The 18476-nt window shown below is 38.0% G+C and overlaps 1 protein-coding gene across 1 annotated transcript in view; it reads right to left on the reverse strand.

The window, feature by feature from the left end:
* CPLANE1 (ciliogenesis and planar polarity effector complex subunit 1) overlaps window positions 1–18476 on the reverse strand; it is a 63311-nt gene that overhangs the window by 23628 nt on the left and 21207 nt on the right. The window contains exons 16-29 of the mRNA XM_062615406.1: window positions 16149–16377; window positions 15790–15923; window positions 12942–13159; window positions 12500–12664; window positions 11425–11563; window positions 10900–11009; window positions 6963–7121; window positions 6693–6801; window positions 6033–6336; window positions 4619–5552; window positions 3277–3440; window positions 2319–2449; window positions 1599–1759; window positions 907–989 (exon numbers count right to left, since the gene is read on the reverse strand). Of these exons, the coding sequence (XP_062471390.1) occupies window positions 907–989; window positions 1599–1759; window positions 2319–2449; window positions 3277–3440; window positions 4619–5552; window positions 6033–6336; window positions 6693–6801; window positions 6963–7121; window positions 10900–11009; window positions 11425–11563; window positions 12500–12664; window positions 12942–13159; window positions 15790–15923; window positions 16149–16377 (3040 nt within the window). The remainder of the gene's footprint in view (window positions 1–906; window positions 990–1598; window positions 1760–2318; window positions 2450–3276; window positions 3441–4618; window positions 5553–6032; window positions 6337–6692; window positions 6802–6962; window positions 7122–10899; window positions 11010–11424; window positions 11564–12499; window positions 12665–12941; window positions 13160–15789; window positions 15924–16148; window positions 16378–18476) is intronic.

Raw genomic sequence — 18476 nt, forward strand, 5'->3', positions numbered from 1 at the left:
AACAGTACAGGACAATAAGTCCTTCCATTTAAAATGTTTTCATAAACATTATGTATATACAGGAATTTTTACTTATGTGCCATCACAATTACTCAGATTTTCTAAACCTTAAAACACTCAGGCACTGTATATCAGAGGAAAAGTTTTCACTACTACAAATTTAGAGGAATCAAGAAGAAAGCTAACTGAAATGATAAAAATAGGTTGATACTTTTCTGTCATTAAAACATATGAAAAAATTTCTAAAGACCAAGATTCTGTATGGTAAACATAATGGACGCCATGTTTACAGAATACAAAGTTTCTTCCCTTGAAAAACTTCAGAGAAATCATGTGAACAGTATTCTGTTCAAAAGATGATTTGTCTAACAAGTTTATGGACGTTTCCCATAACTTAATACACCTTTATAAATGTAGATATATTTCAGAACAAAATTTTAAATTTTTAGATTGTACAAAATACCTCCTTCCTCCTTTCAGGAGCTAACAAGTTTACCACCCATATCCATTTTTATCTCACCTTCTGCTCCTAGACACCAATCTCTCTTTCTTCTGTAACATGTAACAAATTAACTGTTAATTAGAGTAAGAGATCCCCACCTGTCTTTAGCCTGAAGATGCTGCCCCTATTCCAGCTCTGGAGAATGAACTGTGTATGTGAAAGCTCTTCCAGTTATTCTCTATCGTTTCCCCAGATATAACATACACATTCCCCAAACCATGCCTCTTGTATTTGATCACTGTTAAATAATTGCTCATCCAGCCAGCATTTTGTATTGTGAAATTTGTATTCCAATATGTGAAATAGATGACTTCAGTTTTTGTGTTTGTTGAGTTTTGCCTAAAAATTTAAAGTAGTTTTGTTAAAGTTAAAAGAGAAACTAAAAAAAATAAAAATTCTCTCACACATTCTCTTCAGCCTTCCCTTCTGTTGTTTTTGCCGTATTTTGATCTTCCTGGGGATTATCTACTTCTGAAAAGGAGATCTGCTAGAATATAAAAACATGCATATGGACTTGTAAATTTTTATATTGACCTTCTGCTTCAATGAAGTATTACTAGCCTAAGGCAGACATACTTTTGCTTGATCAGCCACTCGAAAAAATATGACTGAAAAATAACCAAAATTACATACTTGTCAGAGCACAGCTACAGATCAGAAATAAAGAGATAGCCTAATGATCCACCTGGGAATCTTTCTTTCTGAGTCATTATTATGATTTTTCATTTTGAAATTCATATCCATAAAGTACCCTGGAAAAACACTCTGCTAATCTCACACCCCTTAGATAAAGATGAAAATGCAGAAAACCCGATTTATTTTTTTATTTACCTGCTTTTTTATATGTGTATGCATATATAATCTTATATATTTATTTGTGGTGTTATACACTATATTGATTTAATATAATTTACATGTAAGTGTATGTACTGTGTATCTAAGCATACATGTGGTTTTACAAACAGTGAATTTGTTTTCAAAAGGGCTCACAGCAGATCTCACTTTACTACTATTTAATTACTTGTGACTTTTATCACTGATTGAAGCAGGGAAAAAAAGAACCAATCCTAAATGCTTTAAGTCTTCAATTTCTTACTTGCATTGAGGAATACAGGGTATTTTGAAAAGAGCATTCATAATAATCTGATATTCCATGCAAGAGACAGTAACTTGCCTTTTCTCTTTGGTGTTCTATAGGTTTGATTTTGACAGAGCTGGTGGAGCTCTTTGGAGTTTCATATGGCTCGTCAAAGAACTCTATAAAATAAACACAATTACTCTAAGTCAGAAAACCACATGACATACAGCACTGTTACGTGATTTCTATCAACTGATCAAATGAGCCTACATTTTCCTTTCCCACAAAGAGAAAGGGACTGAGCAGTGTCTCAGAAAATTCAAAGCTTCTGTTCTAACTAGTGATGATAAAGACATCAGAAGGAAAAAAAAGACAAAAAAAGCTTATTTTCACAGTAGGAATATGATAACCTATGCATACTCAGCTCTTAAAATTTTCAAATCATATTTTACACAGTTGCATTGGTACTTCTGAATGAAAAGAAAGAATGACATACATTAATATATATTGTCTTATCTCTACAGCAAATAGACGTTATAGTATAAAACATCAGTCTTGAGAAAGCAATTGTTTAAAATTTAGTTATAAAATCTATATAATAATAATTTCAACAGAACAATAAAAACTTCTTTCAATTTTTTGATTAAATAACCAAAGGGACATATACCCCTATTCAGGCAAAACTCCTACTGTCTTAAATGTCAAAGCATGGTAAAATGATCTACCATAAAAACAAACCTATATCTGATGCTATCTCTTTCTTCTGAACAAATAGTCCCACTTCATTATGATCTTCAGTCACATGAGGTACAGAATAATTCCCATATTTAAGTTCCTTGTTATTAAAATATTTTGACTTTGCAGACATCCTGGTAATTTGAATTACAAAAGATAATTAACAATAGAAATAATGTAAGTATCTTAGTTCAGGTATGCTGTTCATCTCAAACTGCAGGCTAATGCATAGTAATAAAATAAACACTACTGTGAAATAATCAATATTCATCTAAATTTTCTGTCTGAATTTCACTTAAACCGAGACTAACACTATTTTTAGATTACATTTATTTCCCTCACTGAAACTTCCTTTATAAAACAAATAAAAAAAAAATCTTGTGACAGAGGATACACAATAATATCTCTGAATACTAATGCCAAAGATTTTTTTGCCTCTTCAGTGTAGCAGAAGATAAAGAGAAATGCCACAAAGGACATTTCCAACATCAAACTGTGTCAGGTATTAGCAAAATATTTACTGTCTTTCCAACAGTATGCATATGAGCATAGCTAGATTACAGATCCAGGTTAAAATAAACTAACACCGTGAACTCTCTTCTCAAAATGAAGAAAATTAGTTACTAAAGAGTGAAAGTTTTATGAATCCTTTGAGAAAACCATGATATCCATTTTATCAGGAATTTACGTCCTATTTCCACATCACCAAGTTTACAAACAACCGTGTACAATTCACTTCATATGCAACAGCCACATTGTTTTCTAGCTAGAGGTACATCTGCTGATGAAGAATATTTAATATGCTTCATGCAGCTGTAAACAATATACATGAATTTAAATTTGCACTAAAAAATAAACATGTAACATGTATTAACAGTAGAACTCTTCATGCTGATGACATGCTGCTTAGCTCAGGAATTACGACCAATTACAGTTCTCAGGTTAAACAAAGGTAAGTTACCCCAAACCAGTTTCACAAAGATCATCATAGGCTTGTATGCTCTGGACATCAACAGAAGGATTGGCCAGTATGGAAGAGCCTTCATCCATACTACTTTCTTTCTCTGTCCTAGACTGTGCTTCTGACAGAGATGCAAATTCTTTTAGATTTTGATTATCCGGACTCTATTAATAATGACAAACAAAATTCGTTAAAAAAAAAACAACAAAACAACAACCAACCAACCAACCAAAAAAAACCCTAATACTCTCAAAAAACTCAACAATTTCATACAGTATGTTTATGTTTAACTTCACCCCTTTTCTCTCTTACAGAGCTCAGAAATTCTGGATTTACAGTTGCTATGGAACCTAAGCGTCACCCCTTTTTGCATTAACTGAAGGCATAGTCCTCTGAATTATCTGAAAGAAACATAAAATTAGAGATCTGCCACTGTCAATTTAGCATAAGTTGTCAAAGACATTGTGTGACAATACTCTCTATACAAAGATATATAATTAGATTTGGCCTTCATCACACTCAATACAAAACTCTAAAATTATCACTGAAGGCAGTATAAGTGGCAAAAAGCCATACATCACCATGCACTTAGATGCACACACAGAATTTCGGCAGTAAATTCTAAGTAAGATACAGGTGGCACTTCTCAGAAAACAGAAAATACACCCCCAAACCAAGACAAAAATCTCTTAACTGGGAGAAAAACCTCCTCAAAAAAACCCTTCAGAACCCTCTCCCCTCAAAGCCTTTCATGCAAAGTTAATTAGAGGATCAATGATCTAGGTGTACCTAAATACAAAGCCATACTCATCAGGTTCTTCTGCAGATCTTTTACATTAACACACATCCTCCAACTCTTTGCAATAGTGCTAGATAGAAATTCAGAATTCACTTTTCACCAACCTAACTAGCTTAAGTACTCAAGTCAGACTGTATCTGCTGTGTCCTCAAAGATGAGCGAATCTAAACTCAATTAACCCCAGAAAAACTAATTATTTGTCTTGTTTTACCACACCCCTATCTCCAGTACTGGGATTTTTCAAAGATAATGTCTAAAACTAGACACAGACGCTAAATTTCTAGGAATTTGGTCAAATAATGTGGTAGCTAGATAAATGCATCAGTTTTTGAACAGGACTTCCAAAGAGACTTTCATCTCCAAACAGTCTTCCTACATACAGAATTCCAGTATTCCTTTTCCTAGCAACGCTTAAAGGAAAGGCTAGTAATCAATATTCCAGGTTTTGCTAAGAACAGAACTATTCAGTAAAAGATGTGCGTGATTTTCTTTACTGTCATAAATAACTCACCATTTCACTGACACACTTATCCTCTTTCTTACCTTAAATTTTATGCTCTTTTTGTGAGATTCATCTCCATATAACTGTTCTAACAGCCACAAAGAAGTAAGGACAGCAGCCGCTGAAGTTTTCACATGTATTATTGGGAGAACTTCTTGTAAGGAATCTTGTTTATTGGAACCGCAGAGCAGTCTTTTTTCAGACCATCTTATCATCCACTCAAGCAATTTTGCAATATTGCTCAACTTACCCGTCAATTCTACAGGTAGTTGCTCTCCTGGTACAATATCAACCATACCAACAGTTTTGTAAACGTACTTAGAAGTTGCCTGAGTTTGCAGGCTTGAGAATGTATGGTTAGGAAACGTCTGGCTTGCTGATGCAACAGTGACTTCTTGATTGTCACTCTGAGCTCTGTAAATGGATTTGCGTTTTAAACCAAATAGTCCATCATTAAATCCTTTCATTAGGATACACACAGGAGGTTCTGTTATCTGTAGAGCGGACCGTAAAATGGCTTGATTTTCAAAATTATTTTGGTTTTCATTACAGACAGATGCTGCTTCAGGATCACAAGATGCCAGGGTGACAGTATAGGAGGAACCTGCTCTAAACACTCTCTGGCTCCTAGTTTTGCCTTGCCGACGTTTTAGTGTTGTATGAACATCAAAGAAGAGAGAGTTTAACTCATGCTCTTGAAGAAGTCCAGAAAAGCTATTAAGAAATGGAATTCCAAGGTCACTGTAGTTCACCAGGTCTCTCTCAAGAATGTAACTCAAGAAGAGTTCTAAAAAAATTACATATTCATCATCATCACGTTCAAATTCCCATGCACCAACCACAGGCATAATAGATTGATTATGCATATCTTCTTCACATACGTTGTCTTCAGGCTTTGTTTTGCAGTTAAAGGCTTTTATCTTGCATGAGGTATTTTTACTGCCTATTTCACCTTGTCTCTGATGTTCATTATCCCTGTAAACAACAAATGTAAGTACTGTTAACACCAAAATCCATTGTTAGAAGAATTACATGAAAAAAAAAAGTAAATACTACATTAGCTCCTTTACTTCCCACTGCTAAAAATGGGAACAACCCCAAATTTACATTAGCATTTTATGTATTAATACATTACTAATTAAGGTGGCAAATCGATCAAATTCAAAATCCACAGTTTTTACACAGACAGTAACTCAGTAGTATCTATCATACATGAACATGGTCATAGCTGATAATATTACACTTCAAGAATGTACTAGTCACAGAGTAACTGATGTAACACTGGCATTTCTAAGATTTGATAACTTTTTAATTCTTTATTTGATAAATTACTCAATGTGACAATTATCCAGTTCAGTGAAAAGATTAGTTAAACACGAAGAGACAACTTTTTCTCATTTGTTTTTTTTTTTTTTAATTTAAATAGGAAGATCTCTGCTGCAATTCTGTGCATACCTTTGGAGTGAAGGTGTTTGAGCTCTCATTTCTTCAGCAAACAAGGCATCAGAAAGCGTATCTGCTGTGTCAGCATCACTATATACCTGAGGATTCCCAAGATCAGTAAGTGTGCTTCTGCTTAGACTAGTGCCTAATGAGAATCTGTCATAACAGTGTTCATCGTTTGCTGCTTCCTCTTCTGCTGGCTCCCAAATATTAATTTCTATAGGGCCTATGCTCTTTATTACCTGTTTCAAGGCCTTCATTCTCGCTTTTTCAGTAGCTTGTATAACAACAGACATAATTTCTTCACTTTCAGAACCTACCAAAAGAAAAAAGCCAAGATATTTTAAATGCAAGCTTCCACAGCGCAGTAATTCTCTCAAGTTGAGAAGAATGAACTTCGAATTGTCATAGATTATAGCCATTTAGAAATACAGACAGAAACTGATAAAGTGAAGAAACATCACCAAGTTGGAAGTCATGATATTCTGCTATTGGCACAGACATATCAGAAAGAAAATGCAGAATCTGCCACAGAACTCTCTCAAAGTTGTCTAACTGAAAACTGTAATTGTTTTACATGGATGGTATGACAGAAGGTATTGTCATAAGTTAATACTTCAGGTGAAAAAAGGAAAGTTTGTTTAATATTTTGTGAAGAAGGATGCACACTACCTTTAATAATACTGTGTCTCAGTTGCTGCTGAAGTCCATGATATTTATCTCTTAGTGGAACCCTTATATCTTCAGGATTAGGAAATGCTTTTACAAAAATCTCTGCCACCTGTACAAAATAAAGTGTCTTTTAAAGTAGCAAAAATACAAATAAGGTGTCATTTCCAACAGAATTTATACCACTAGGAAGTCTAACTAGTAGATTTTACAAGGAGAAGAAATATTTGTGATAATCTCCATTGCTTTTGTTCTAGCTTTAATGTCGTTTACCTTTTTGACTGGTGGCAATTCTCCAAGCAGACTCAAAATTACATCCTGAACTAATTCTTCAGCATTCATGAATCTGGAGAAAGGAAGCATTCGACAAGCCCACTCCACTGCGCTCAGACAATGCTCAATTCTGGAGGCATCATATTCACTCTTCAGATCCTAAAAAAAAATACCTTGCTACAGAAACATTAACTGATATGAACAATGTATTTCAGCTACATTATTCATGCACTGCAAATAGTAACGATTCTTTCCTAGCCAACAGAAGATAAACATCTCTAGTTTAACTGCCAAATAGAGAAGTATGTGATGCTAGGAGGCAGATCAAGGTTGCTGTAAACCATAACTTACGTATTAAAAAAAGAGCAAGCTTTTTTAAACCAGTTTAAGAAACAATCTTATTAACACTCTGCTACAGACTCTGTTTGCAATCATTTAGAACTTGAGAATTTAACTAACATACTGAAAGTAAATATTTTTACCGTGCTTTAAAGTGATCATAAATTTGCTTTTAAGATGGAACAATTTATTTTGAAACAGTCAGTAGTCTCTATCTCATTTGTCACTGTTTCAGCACAGAAAAAAAACAGAATATCTATTAGTTAAAACAGAGCCTTTCTGTTTCTTTAAATCTTGTTTTTTCTGGTTAAGAGAAGTGCTGAACCTGTTTTAAAAAGGAAGCAACCTTGGCTAAGATAGCTGAGTTGCTAAGACAGATTCTGTACTGATACAGATTATATGACAAATATCATGCTAGCAGTTTCTTTCTTTTTCTTCCATGATCACCGACAACAACTGATGAGGGTATAAGTAGAGAAAACATGATTAAATTTTAACATTTTTATTATTCTTTTTTATAAAATATCTATTTAACATTTTTGGTGTGTTGAATACACATCCATCAGGTAACACCCAAATTATTTTCAGCTAATTAGAAAAAAAAAAGTAAACTTAGGTAGACAACAAGTGTAGAAACTATTGCTCTTCTGATAATATATTTTCAATTAGAATCATAGGATCATAGAATAGTTAGGGCTGGAAAGGACCTTAAGATCAGATAGTTCCAACCCCCTGCCATGGGCAGGGACACCTCACGGTAAACCATGTCATACAAGGCTTGGTCCATCCACCAAATTGATGTCTCTCCAATTTAAAGGCAAGGATGTCATGTGGGACAGTGTCGAACACTTTGCACAAGTCCAGCCAGATGACGTCAACTGCTTTACCCCTGTCCATCAGTTCCATGGAACCATCATAGAAGGCCACCAAATTGGTCAGGCAGGATTTCCCCTTAGTGAAGCCATGCTGGCTGTCACCAAGCACCTTGTTGTTTTTCATGTGCCTTAGCATGCCTTCCAGGAGAATCTGCTCCAAGATTTTGCCAGGCACAGAGCTGACACTGACTGGTCTGTAATTCCCCGGCTCATCCATTTTCCCCTTCTTGAAAATGGGGGTTATATTTCCCTTTTTCCAGACACTGGAAACTTCACCTGACTGCCATGATTTCTCAAATATGATGGACAGTGGCTTAGCAACTTCATTTGCCAGCTCCTTCAGGACCCATGGATGGATTTCATCAGGTCCGCTGTACCTATGCATGTTCAGGTTCTTAAGATGGCCTCGAACTAGATCCTCTCCTACAGTGGGCCTAACGTCTTCATTCTCACAGTTCCTGCATCAGCATTCCAAGACTTGGGTGGTGTGCTCAGAGCATTTGTCAGTGAAGACCAACGCAAAGAAGTCTTTAAGAACCTCAGCCTTCTCCAAATCCAGGGTAGCCAGTTCACCTGAAAGCTTCTGCAGGGGGCCCATGTTGTCCGTAGTCTGTCTTTTATTTGCTACGTACCTATAGAATCCCTTCCTGTTATCTTTCACATCCCTAGCCAAGTTTAATTCTAACTGGGCCTTAGCTTTCCTAACCTGGTTCCTAGCTTCCTGGACAACATCTCTGTATTCTTCCCAGGCCACCTGTCCTTGCTTCCAACTTTTATAAGCCTCTTTTTTCCTTCAGAGTTTCCTCAGCAGCTCCTTATCCATCCAAGGAGGTCTCCTGGCCCTCCTGCTGCACTTCCTTCTAGTTGGGATGCAACACTCCTGAGCTTGCAGTATGTGATCCTTGAATACTAACCAGCAGTCTTGGGCCCCTCTGCCCTCTAGGGCTATATCCCATGGAACATTACTAAGCAGGTTCCTGAAGAGGCCAAAGTCTGCTCTCTCGAAGTCCAGGGCAGTGAGATTGCTGCACACTCTTCTCACTGTCCTGAGGATCTCAAACTCGACCATCTCATAATTGCTACAACCAAGGCTGTCCTGGAGCGTCACATTTCCAACCAGCCCTTCCCTGTTGGTGAGCAGGTCAAGCATGGCACCTCTCCTTGTCAGCTCCTCTGTTACTTGCAGAAGGAAGCTGTCTTCCACACAATCGAGGAACCTCCTGGGTTGCTTGCGCTGGGCTGTACTGTCCCTCCAACAGATGTCGGGGTGGTTGAAATCCCCCATGAGAACAAGGGCCTGCAAGTGTGAGGCTGCTCCTATCTGTCTGTAGAGTGCTTCATCCAGAGAGTCTTCTTGATCAGGCGGTCGGTAACAGATCCCCATAGTAATGTCCCCCATAGCTGTTCTCCCTTTAACCCTGATGTACAAACTCTCTTGACTTCTCACCTGCCCCCAGAGTTCCATACTCTCCAGCCTATCACTGACATAAATAGCAATTCCCCCTCCCTGCCTGCCTTGCCTGTCTTTTCTAAAGAGCCTGCAACATTTCATTCCAACACTCCAGTCATAGGAGCCATCCCACCATGTTTCTGTGATGCCTATTATATCATACCCCCATAGACGTGCACACATCTCTATTGTTCCCCATGCTACAGGTGTTTGTATAGAGCCATCTGAGCTGAGCTCCAAATGAAGCCAGCTCACTGGCTGGAGCAGCTAGAATATCTCCACACTGCTCTGAGCATTTATTACTGGTGCTAGCAACTCACTGGGTGTGTTTGGATGGAATGATGCCCCCTTCCCCCAACACATCTAGTTTAAAGCTTCCTTGACCAGTCTGGCAAGCCTCCTACCAAAGCCGCTCTTCCCCTTGCTGATCAGCTCCAGCAGCCCTCAGTAGACCTGGCCTCCTGAATTGAGTTCCATGTTCTAAATACCCAAACCCCTGACTATGGCACCACTGTTCTAACTATTTATTAACCTGCCAAATCCGCCTTGCCCTTTTAAGGTCCTCCCCTTTATCCTGGAGTATTGATGAAAAGGCTATCTGAGCTCCAGCACCCCTAACCACCTCCCCCAGTGCTCTGTAGTCCTTATGTTCTCTGGGCTACTGCTATCTGTATCACTAGCACCCACATGGATCACTAGAAGTGGTAATAGTAGGACCTACTAGACCAGGCAGCCTCTCTTCAACATCCCTGATCTGCGCCCCTGGTAGGCAACTCACCTCCCTTGAGACTGGGTCAGGCCGACAGATGGGTGCCTCTGTGTCCTTCAAAGTAGAGCCCCTAACACTACGACCCCCCACTTTTTTCTGGCAGCATCAGTAGTGATCTTCTTTACTGGTGCATCAGCTGATTGATCATGTTGTGAGTGTGTTTCCTCATTAGCCCCGTGCAGAACTGCAAAGCGGTTCTGGGTGGGGACAACAGATTTAGGAGGAAGCCCCTTGCTTTTAATTGTCCTCTTCTTCCTTTTCTTGTTGGTTAATTATTTGCATTAAATACCAAGCAAAAGCACAAAAGAAGTACTATTAGAAAATAGTAGTTCACATGGACAACACTGTTCTGTAGCATCAAATATTGCACATTGCAGCACTGTGTTAATTTTGTCCTACTAGGCAAATAAAAGTTCTCACAGAAATATACAGCAGACCTTTAAAATTCTTCTTATAGCTCTATGCAATTAAACTGTATCTTTAATATACTAGCAATGTAATTACCTTGTGATTGTTAATATTTTCCCTTGCAGTTTGGTACCGCCTACAGTTGTCAGATAATCTTTCACGAACATGAAACATCCAGCACAATGCACACAGCTCTCTGAACCAACCTACAACACAAACATGCAATGTGGTGAGATTCTATTTAAATGAATTAAATAAAACAGCTTGATATTTTTAGCTAGAAGTAACTTACATTAGTGTAATAGTAGTTCAAGAAAAAAATTACTCGCTCTTGAGCTTTTAATAATGCTCTCCAGCTAGAGTTCTTTAGTTCCACTTAGTGTTCATGTTCCTTCACATTTGTCAGATCCATAACACACACAACAATCTTTAACAGCAACTTTCAAATTAGAAGTTTTGATAACTAATGTAAAACCTGAAAATAGAACATGTTTCTGTACACATCACAGTACCCACAGGGGAGTGTACTCTCAAAAAACTTGAGTTTTTTGCATCTGTAAATTCTCTTTCTTGTGTTTTTTTTTTTCAGTTCTAAATTATCCTGTTTTTTTGTATACAGACCTAAAATTTTGCAGGTAATATCATCAAACTGATGGTCACCAGAAGTTGTAGCTCTATAGAAAACAGGGTGGAAATTGCAGTAACGAAGCAAAGTCTCTGGGAATGGACTCAGTGAATGAAGAGATCCTTTCGTTCGAATCTACACATACCATAAAAAATAAATAAATAATCAAAATTGATATAAAAATCAGTTTTTGTGTATCACTATTAAACATGCAGCCTCTCAGTTATTAGCAGAATACTGCCAAGATCAGTAAAATTCCGTTTAGCTTGCTTTCAATTTTCTTCCAATCAGTATTCTGAAAATTCATCTTAAGGAATATGTTTAGTATGAGCTATGGCACAACAAGTACTTCTGTTTGCACAGTATTCATGATACTCATGATTACCATGAAATACAAGAGCAACAAAATGTAAGAGGCACTGAGATCAAGATTAGGAAAAAAAGTTTAATCCAACACAGCCCAAGCTGCTGCCAACCAAGGCAGACTAGTTTTCCCTCTTGTTTCAGCTGGTACTTCTGATCACCTCTCTGTGCCAGCATTAAGCATGTAATCATCCAATGAGCAAACAGAAGGAAATATTTGTCAGTCAGGCCAGTTCCTGATCTGTATCACTACATGAACACTGGTGCAGGGGAGCTGAGGAAAGGCAGACAGTCGCACACACCCCCTTCTGTAGCAAACCAACATTCTTTTAAGTAGCTGTGTAATGATGACCTAAGAAAAGCCAGAGTTCACACAAAATTTGAATTTTAATCTATACATCCAAGTTTGGTTCTGTGCAAACAAAACGCATGAGTAGAACAAGACCTTACAATCCCATGCTCTGTGCACAAGGATTGACCACGTGACCTGCTGAAGTGAGTATCACCTTCTCTGTTACATATTCCACACTAAGTGAACTCTGGTTTCCTGAAAGAACTTAACAGGAACTGTAAAACTGGAAGACTACATGTAACAACATAACATCAAAGTCCGCATGGGATTGAATGCTTCTCCAATGCAACTGGAAGCTTGTCAGTAACATTTATGACCGGTAATCAAATTACAAAAAAAACAAGTTAAATGCTTACTTTTTGCATAACTTTTCTTGCCCGCTTCAGTTTTGTGATATACCACTGTGCTGCAGGGCAGGAACAATGAGCAGCCCGGAAGAGCAAGATTATTCGCTGAAGAATTCCTGACACTTTCTGACGACTTTCTCTCTCAATTTTTAGAAGAATGTCATTGCAGTCCTCCTGAAAAATGTAAATTCCAAGACAAAAACAAGACCCAAAATCAGAAAGGACATACACAATAAGAATCTAACCCAAAGACTGTGTCTGCTCCAAGAGTATTTCCATTTAGACCCTTTGTGGAAAAAACAGTCACTACAGTTCTGGTTAAGTAAATGAATAGCCATGGAAGAAACAGATGAAAAATGAGCTGGAAGGGACTAGAATAAAGATCACTATTATTTCATAAAAACATTTAGAACCCAGGAAGACCCAAGAAACTTCCATCATGCATGCTTACTTCACTGAGAGAAGCTGGCTGAGGACAGTACAATGGTGGTGCTGGAAGATAAAGCCCATCTGGAACTAAACCGTACAATTTTCTGCTAAGTTCCTTGGCAGAATCCATCAAAACCTGAAATGTCTCCGAGAGAATATCAGTATCTGCCATAGCAGCTGCTTTAAGTAGTTCCTGTATGGAACTATAAAGAACATCTGCATCTTCCTCTTCAAGGGGATCTATAAAATATTAACCACAGAAAACACTAAGTCAATTGTCTTAATACGTGGCCTTCATTCTGAAATTACAAAGCTACATTTTCAGAATTTGCATTTACCTCTTACAATGTGTACAACAGCTCTATTTGTTTTAGGATAAGATCTCTTATGTTTCAAAACAGTATTATTAATTTTTGCTTCTGCCCTGTTAAGGGGAAAGATACTGCCTTTCTAGGTAGCAAATTTAACTTTTCAGCCATGTACCTGCTTGGCATAAAATTCTGGCAAATCTTTCTCGCCAAGCAGGCATAAACTAGGTATACTATTTATAATTATTAATAAAACCAACTCTTTTTATCAGTAAGCATGATTATCAAGGAAAGGCCAATGTATTTGTTTGATCTCTTTTACATATTATTAGATTTTTTCTCATCTCCTAGAAGTAGGAGAATGCTGAAATTATTCATTAATTGGACCATGAAATTCACATAATTCTATGCTGTTCTACTTTCATTTCTACTCCATTTGTTATAAAATATGGGCTACCAAATCTTTTCACTACCTATCATACTTAAAGAGTGTTATATATAACATGGACGTATGTGTTTCTGTTTGAAATAAAAAACTTGGAAATTGGTACAAAAGAAGAGGTTAAGCCATATCCGAAACACTGTAAAGATTAACATCCACCTCCTGAAAGGAACTTGAAATGTGTTTTTTCCAAACATGCACACAAAAAAAAGAGAGTAAGGAATAGAGATCATGCCAGTACGATTTCTGTAAAATGTAAACAAGGACAGGTTGATCTAGCTAGCTGAGGGAATTACACCTGTAAGGTATTAAGTTAGGTTGTATGATAAAAAGATTATATACACACATACAAAGGAGCAGAAGACAATAGCAGGAACCTGAACACCACCTAGACCCATCCACTCACAGCAGAAAAATCAGCTTATGAAAGGATCATCTCCACAAGCCCAGAGACGTACAACAGCAAATTAAGTACTCAGACAAATGGACACCCTGTCCAGGATCTTCCCAGGGAAGACATCATCCCCTGTGTTCAGGTATGAAACCCATCAGGAAGAGACAATGGGAATGTCTCTCTTCAGGACTTTTTGGCTTGGGGTGTCACTGTCAAGAAGGATACGACATGCAGAGAATACAGGGTAAGAGTTTTCTGGAATTGTAAAAGGCTCATTATGGGATCTTTAAGATAGAAATCAAAGATATGATATGGAGCTGTGGCAGCCTCACTTTCTTCCACTAGCTCCTGTTAGCATATGTCTGTTTTCTTGAGTGAAGGGTTTTCTATTCTGTGTGTCCATGTAGAGGAATTTAAACGCCAGCAACTGGAGTGAGACCATAGATCAGAAACCCCGTGTATCTGGGATCTGCAGACTGGAGTCAGGTAAAATCAAGTGCCTGCAAGTGAAGTGGGACTACAGGTCAGAGTACCCACATTTCCATAGTACCAGCAACCAAAGAAAGTGGGGCTATGTTAAGTGACTGCACGAGTGCTATCAAGTATCAACTCAGACCAAGTGAAGTGCCCTAGGACCTAAGGGGTGTGTGCATCTCGCTCATGCAAGACAGAGCATAGGAGCTGGCAGTGATTAGAGGGACCAGCGAAGACCTGGCCAACTGCCAGAGATGATGCAGAGCTCAGCTTGTGTGACTGCATGTCCCCAAGGGCAAGAAAAGGGAATTTGCATACTGGAGGGACCAAGTAGGTTGTGACCACGTGCCAGAAAGACAGTGTGCCCATAGGTGTGTGTCTGCAAGAGTGAGGCACATGGAAAGACTGAGGACTGAGCTCCTGGGTGGACGGTATATTCAAGGCCATCTACTGTGGGGGTGAGTAGACAGTGTGTGCGTGAGAAGAGGAAGGTATTTCTGAAAAAGTCTGTACCAGAAAATGCAGTGGGGCTAGGGCATATGTGCAGACACCAGCAACTTGGGAGACTCAGCTACCAGCTCTAAACCTAGCTACTGGAGGGATCCACATTGTACTTTTAGGCATCTATATGCAGACCTTCATTCTGACTAGCAAGAGAGGGAAATGGGATGGGATTTTTGGTGCTGTTTGTACAAGCGTTGAACATGTCTGCAGGTGCTGACCTGTGTAGTTACCTGTATACACGTATAGCATATATGTCTGTGTGCGTGCCTACTGGGAATACATTCTGAGTTTTGCTGCCTGTTGGACCTGCATGAATGGAGCTGTCAGGCTATGAGACACAACTCCCTTTCACCATTAACAGAAAAGAAAGGCAAAACTTAAACACCGTCATGTAACAAATTTTAAGTAGGACGATACTTTCCATATTGTTTATATGTTTACATTTGCTTCAGGGCATTTTTTTTGTTTTAATGAAACTTCAGTTAACTTTCAGATAATACTAAGACCAGTCAAATAAGGTTTTGGCTGATATGCACAAAGAAGACAAGATTGATAATACAGTCCATTTTTCTAATTATGAAAGCCAAAACCATAATGCCTATAAAACTGAAGTATTTTAATACGTTGTAACAGTAACACATGCATTGGAAAAGACAAGGTAATTGTTTCTTTTTAAGACAGTGTATGACACAGTATATGCAGTGAAATAACATGAAAAATAAACATACCTATTTATAATTTTACATACCTGTAAACCGCTCATATTTAAGACATCCTGATGTTTCAGAAGTAACTGGCTGTCCTAACAAAGATTGTAACTTTTCCTGAAAAGTCTGCATTGGTGATAAGCTTAATGGCAGGTGACACTCTCTGTTTTTCAGTCTGAAAGTATAAAAACCTCTTAATAACAAAGATAAACCCATAGATAATCTAATGAAGGTCTGTTAAATCAGTATCTAAGATAAAATAACTAATCTTAACATGTTAGATCCTACTTGAGTCTGGAATATGAACTTTTGATGCAAAGGGTATGCCTTGTTACAATGAACTTCAGCAAATAACATTAATAAAAAGATACAGCGTACTAAATTCCAAGCACAAATTTACCTTGAGAATTCATCAGAGTTCTGACAATACAGCTGGTAGGCAACTCCAATTGAAACAGAGAGTTTCCAGTCCCCAAGTCTGTGTGTTAACCACACAGCCTCTGGAATAAGTCCACCAATAAAGAACAAATCAAGAGCGTATTCAGCTGTCCACACAGATGAAAGTTTCTGTTCCCTGACAGCTCTGGTAACCAAACAGTGTTGCAGTGGAATAATACGAGGAGATATGTCTGTGACAAAAAAAAAACACATTTTAAAGATTAAATACATGCTATCAGATGAACTATCTAGAATTCATATGTTCACACTGTTTTTGGAGTCGCTGCAGCGCACAACTGCTCTTTATCAGAGGCACACACTAAAGGGTTTATCTGCAGCAGGGAGATGCAGCTCTGCTATGGTACAACAGTGAGGTCAAAGGAGGCTGCTTAATAATGTGGGATATGCAAACAGGTGCAAAACCTGTGGGTTATTCTTACTTTAAAGATCTAATCACACTGATGGGACATTTGCAAGTATGCTACCACATGCTCAGGATATTTCAGAGATTACACTTGAGATAAATGCCAATGGTGAGTTTTCCAAGTGCTGCTTACTGCAGAAGACAAAAAGTTACAGTGCATTTAAGTATCTCCTCGTTTCTTGAGGATTAGATTTGTTTTCTAAGGCTTTACTTTCTGGGTTTCCTGGAGAGGTGCTGACCAACATTAAGAAGTTACTTGGTGCTCTTACAGTTTCTGTTTACTGTCAATGCAATGACAATTATTTAGGGAAATATTCACACTAATTGAACTTATGCAACACAATTTTTCCAAGACTGTCTCACCATGTACATGTATCTTTGACAAATGCAAGTATTAAAATCAAGGTCACATTTTCTAGGTTTTATCTGGAAAACTGGCTGATTAAAACATCCAAAAGACCATGAAGACATATATACTAGCGCTGTAGTACAGAAATGTTAGAAATAGTTCATGTATTCAAATGCATGAATACTGCAGAAAATCTAATCAATCAAAATAAGTTAATATGGTAGAGAAATAGCTGGCATTATACCAGTAGAGTACTTACAATACTTCCAACTAACTCTTCATTTCTGTGGACATTAAATCACTTTGAAAATTAACTCTGAAACTAAAAATTTCCTAACAAGGGAAGTCTTTAAAACAGAATCTCTTGCAGAAAACAGATAAACTACCCACTGTGATGAATACTAATTCTCAAAAAAATGCTGAAAAACAGGACTTAAAAGCAACATGTAGTACTTGGGTTCAACAAGAAACTAAGCTGACATTCCCACTCGGTCTGATGATACGGTGTCTGAAGCATTTTGGCTTCCAAAAACCAGTTTCCTCTGGCTCTTCAGTTTGGGTCACACCACATCATGAATCCAATTCAACTATCCGTAAAGCACTGCTTTTCTCTCACTTTTGGGAGGATCAGAGTCACTCAGAGCCACAACTTCAGGCAAAAGTAGTGCATGAACCACAAATTCTAACGTTACTTAATTTAGGCAAAAAACCTAAATCATCCTTTTACCTGAATATCAAATCCAGATCACTAACCTCAAAGTGTTGGAAAAAGAAAAAAAAACAAAACAAAACAAAAAAACAACCAACCCATGAACTCCAGGAAAAAAAAACGTAAGTCTATATATTGAGAGGCAGTTCTGAAGGACAAAAGTCTCCAGGAAGATTGGATATTCTTAAAGATGCAGGGGCAGGCCATCACATATGCTGAAAGATGAGCCAACAGGGGAGAAAACCAGCCTGTCTGGACAGAGAGCTGTGGCTGGAACTCAGGAAAAAAAAAAAAAGTTGATGACCTTTGGAAGAAGGGGCAGCCAAGTCTGGAGGACTACACGGATGTAATGAGGTTATGCATGGGGAAAATCAGAAGGGCCAAAGCCCAACTAGAACTTACTCTGGTTACTGCTGTAAAAGACAATAAAAAATGTCTATATAAATAAGGAGCACAAAGGACAATCTCCATCCTTTCTTTGATGCAGTGGAGAACAGTGACAGTGATGTACTTGAAGCCTTCTTTGCCTCAGTCTTTAATAGTAAGACCAATTGTTCTCAGCATACCCAGACACCTGAGCTAGGAGACAGGGATGGGGACCAGAATTAAGGCCCCATGATCCAAAAGAAAAAGGCTAGTGAGCTGCTCCACCACTTCAGCACACAAAAGTCTCTGGAGCTGGATTGGATCTACAATGGATACTGACAGAGTTGGTGGAACGTTCACTGAGCCACTTTCCAACATGTATCTGCAGTCCTGGCTAACTGCGGAGGTCCCAGTTGATGGGTGGTTAACAAATGTGACACTC

The sequence above is a fragment of the Pezoporus occidentalis genome, unplaced genomic scaffold (assembly GCF_034315485.1).
Source record: "Pezoporus occidentalis ecotype Australia unplaced genomic scaffold, CSIRO_AGI_Poc_V1 ctg181, whole genome shotgun sequence".
Lineage (NCBI taxonomy): Eukaryota > Metazoa > Chordata > Aves > Psittaciformes > Psittacidae > Pezoporus > Pezoporus occidentalis.